The 3,747-nt window shown below is 39.7% G+C and overlaps 1 protein-coding gene across 1 annotated transcript; it reads right to left on the minus strand.

Moving 5' to 3' along the window:
* Positions 1 to 1,305: 1,305 nt before the first annotated feature.
* LOC110913997 lies at positions 1,306 to 2,964 on the minus strand. Its single transcript, XM_022158808.1, has one exon. It carries the CDS (start codon positions 2,962 to 2,964, stop codon positions 1,306 to 1,308), a length of 1,659 nt encoding a protein of 552 aa, XP_022014500.1.
* Positions 2,965 to 3,747: the final 783 nt, after the last annotated feature.

Consider the following 3,747-nt stretch of genomic DNA (forward strand, 5'->3'; position numbering starts at 1 on the left):
GTCCTATCAACCCAAAGTACATAAGGTAGTTCTTCTGCCCACTTTCCTTTCTTGGATCCAAGCTTCTTCTTCAAATTGTTGATGATGATCTTGTTGGATGATTCTGCTTGACCATTAGCTTGTGGGTGGACTGGTGTTGATGTTATCATCTTAACCCCCCAGCTATCACAAAAGTTAGTAGTTCTACTCCCAATAAATTGGGATCCATTATCACAAACAATTTCAGAAGGGATACCAAATCTGGTAATAATGTTTCTTTTAATAAAGGATATCACTTCTTTTTCTCTGACTTGAGCAAAGGCTTCAGCCAAGTAATCAGTCATAGCAAGCATCAACACTTTTCCACCAGGTGCCTTGGGAAGTTTACCAACTATATCCATTCCCCATCTCATAAATGGCCAAGAAGAGGATATAGGATGTAAGAGCTCTGCTGGTTGGTGAAGGATGTTACTATGTCTCTGACAAGGATTACATTTCTTGGCATAATCCACAGCATCCTTCTTCGTATTAGGCCAATAGTATCCTGTTATAAGGATCCTTGAGAATAGTGCCCTGCACCTAGTGTGGTTTCCACAATCTCCTTCATGAAAATCCTTTAAAACTTCTTGGATTTCAGGATCCTCAATACATCTCAGATATGGTCCTGCAAGAGATCGTTTATATAACATGTTATTCAATATTGTAAATTGAGATACCTTAATTTTGAAAGCCCTGGGGTTTTCTCTTGTAGGGATCTCTCCATGCTGTATGTAGGATCGTTGTTGACGATCGAATGAGTCAATCAGAGCATGAACACCACTGTTTATGCAGCGGAAATACACAAACAGCTTGAATCAAAGTAGAAAGGAGTAGACACATAATGCAGATTACTTTAAACACGTTTTCTCATTAATACTTCTCAGAAAAATTCGGCAGCAGTTCGGCTACACGGTCGACATTCAGTTCCAAATGAGAAAACACAAACAACTATATATAGGGGGCTAATTTCGCTCCAATTGACATTGTGTCATTTAGGGCGGAATCGGCAAGATCTGATTTCGCTCCAAATGACACAATGTCATTTAGAGCGGAATCAGCTCTTAACAACATAACATTTACAAAACAGCCCCTATACTATATAAAACTTACATATTTGATCCCTAGACCCTATACAAGCTTGACTAAGACTAAGACGCAGGCTTTAGACATTCGTGCACCAACAAACTCCCCCTTGGATACAGCCGCAGTCTTCAGTCTTGTCTTCGGGTCTTCAGAGTGACTTGAACGTTTCTTCACGCTGCTTAGGCTTCCTCCTAAGCAAGTTGCTCACTCTATCATTCTCTTTCTTTCTTTTCTTTTCTTCCTCAGCTTGTATATCATCCATTTTCCTCTGTTTTCCTCCAGCTTCTTTCTTTCACGTTCAGCTTTTCTTTTGACTTTCTCTTCAAGCGACCACCAAGTTGACTTCCATTTATTTTCAGAATTTATGCCTTTCTGAAAGAAAAGAGTAGCAACTCTTTGAAACTGCAACGCTTTCTCTTTATCTTCAGCCTGATAGTGAATCTTGTTGATGAATAAACATTCAATATCTTTCGCTGAGCAATTTACTAACCACATCGGGTCATACACATATATCTCTCGTATTTCGTTCCCAGCTCTATACGTGATCACTGCTTCAGTCGTGATACAACTATAAACCCAGCCCATGAAGCCTTTGTGAAACTCCTGCTCCATTGATGGCACTGGTATAGTCTTCATCGTTCTTGGCTTTTTCACGTTCAGAATCGTTTCTTCAACTCCTGTCACTGGATCTACCCTTGTAACTCTCTTCGGGTAATGTGGCTTCCAGTGTATGAAGTCTTTCAAAGCCTCAAACTTTATCAATCCCCACATTGCAGCATCATTCTTTCTGACAGGATACCCCAAGGTTCTAACCTTTGATAACTCATCCACATCCCACCATGGAAGGGACATAATATCATGTAACTTTTCAAAATATTGAACACCACATTCTCTCCTGATCGCATACGCATTAACTTGAGGCAGAAAACCCCAGCTAATAATATCCCCCAAAGAAATACTTCTATCTCTCTGATAATACTTCAACGGACGTTTGAAGTTACGTTCATTGCTTTCCTTGAACCATTTCTTACGTTCTTCCTTCAGTGGATCTTTTGTGGTGCCATCAAAATTTTTGTCTTTGAGAATTTCAGCAACTTTTCTTCTAAGTTCATCCCGATTTGCTTTAGTGAAAAACTCCATCAATGTAGGTAACTGAGAAGTATCTTCTTTTTCACTCTCGTCATCAGTACAATCTTTGACCTCAACTCTGTCATACACATCAGCATCTTCAACATAATTGTATTCATAATCACGTTGTTGGTTGATGTCGAAAGCATTCAGCTCTTCCTCAAAATCAAACTTAAAATCATCTTCTTTCACATTGAACATCTTCAGTACCTCATCCAATGTGTAAGTATGCCTTATCTCACCTTCTTCAACATGAGGTTCAATTCGAAGAATCAGCTTCTCAACTTGATCAACATTCTGATCATCACCATGCTCCCTCTTTCCTTGAGCTCCCCCTATCTCTTCATTCACAGTATCATTCAAAAAATCATCAACATTTCTTTGACTTGACTGTTCAGTGACTTTTATTCCTGTACCACCTTGAGCATCATCATCGTCATTATCAGAACCATGACTGCTAGCTGAAAAGACTTTCTCATCATCGTCATCTTCCTCGTCATCACCCTCTTCATCATCATCCTCATCTTCATCATCCTCATCATCACCTTCTTCCTCAACATCCTTTTCTTCATCTTCTTCATTATCATCACCAGCAAGATCCTCTAAAGATACATTCTCTTCAAAGACTCCAGAAATAGAGGATAACGGTACAGGATTCTCAATAACAAGAGATGGAACAATTGATCTTTCAACTACTTCCACACTGCCTTCAGTACCCTTTCCCTTATCTTTCATCTGTTCGTCAATCTCAGTGTTGGACCGTGTTTCGACCCTGAAAAGTCAGCCGAGACAGTTCATCTTCATGTATAAAGGCGGAATCAGTATATATGAAGTTACACAGCTTGTCCTTTCAATTCCTATACTTTTTATTGCTTTCCGAATAGATTTTGACAGAGTTCCGTTCCACAAGCACATATACAACCGCTCAGATCCGCTCAAATGATCACGCTATATATAGGCTTGACTGGTTCGCTCATATGGACAGCCATATGAGCGGACCTATAACAATGACACATAAGCGATCCTATCAGAAGACCTATAAGCGAACCTATAAAACCTATGAGCGGACCTATATACAAACTGTACATAAAAGCGAATCTACATCATTAAACCTAATTATGACTATCTAGACCCTCTGTTGACCTATCTTGACCTAAGATTTTACGTAGACGTAGTCAACAGACATCCCATGCATCAACAGACTCCCCCTTGGATGTTGACGTAGTCTTTAGCAGTTTTCAGCTCCTGAGTCTTCGGTCTTGGTCTTTTCTCTAACTCTGTCTTCTTCTCGTAAGCATTCTTCACAAGCTTCAGGATTAACACCTGTCTCTAACTTCCATCTTCCCTTTAGCTGTTGATCCAGACTCCCCTTTTCACAAACTCCCCATCTCAGTATGCTGGGATCTGAGGTCTTGTTCTGGTTCAAGTTTTGACAATTTGCCTCTGTGGGAATAATGAAGTCCAAACCTGTTACTTAAACAATAACATTAGAATTTATCTTCTCTAACAATAAAACAC

The sequence above is a fragment of the Helianthus annuus genome, chromosome 15 (assembly GCF_002127325.2).
Source record: "Helianthus annuus cultivar XRQ/B chromosome 15, HanXRQr2.0-SUNRISE, whole genome shotgun sequence".
Lineage (NCBI taxonomy): Eukaryota > Viridiplantae > Streptophyta > Magnoliopsida > Asterales > Asteraceae > Helianthus > Helianthus annuus.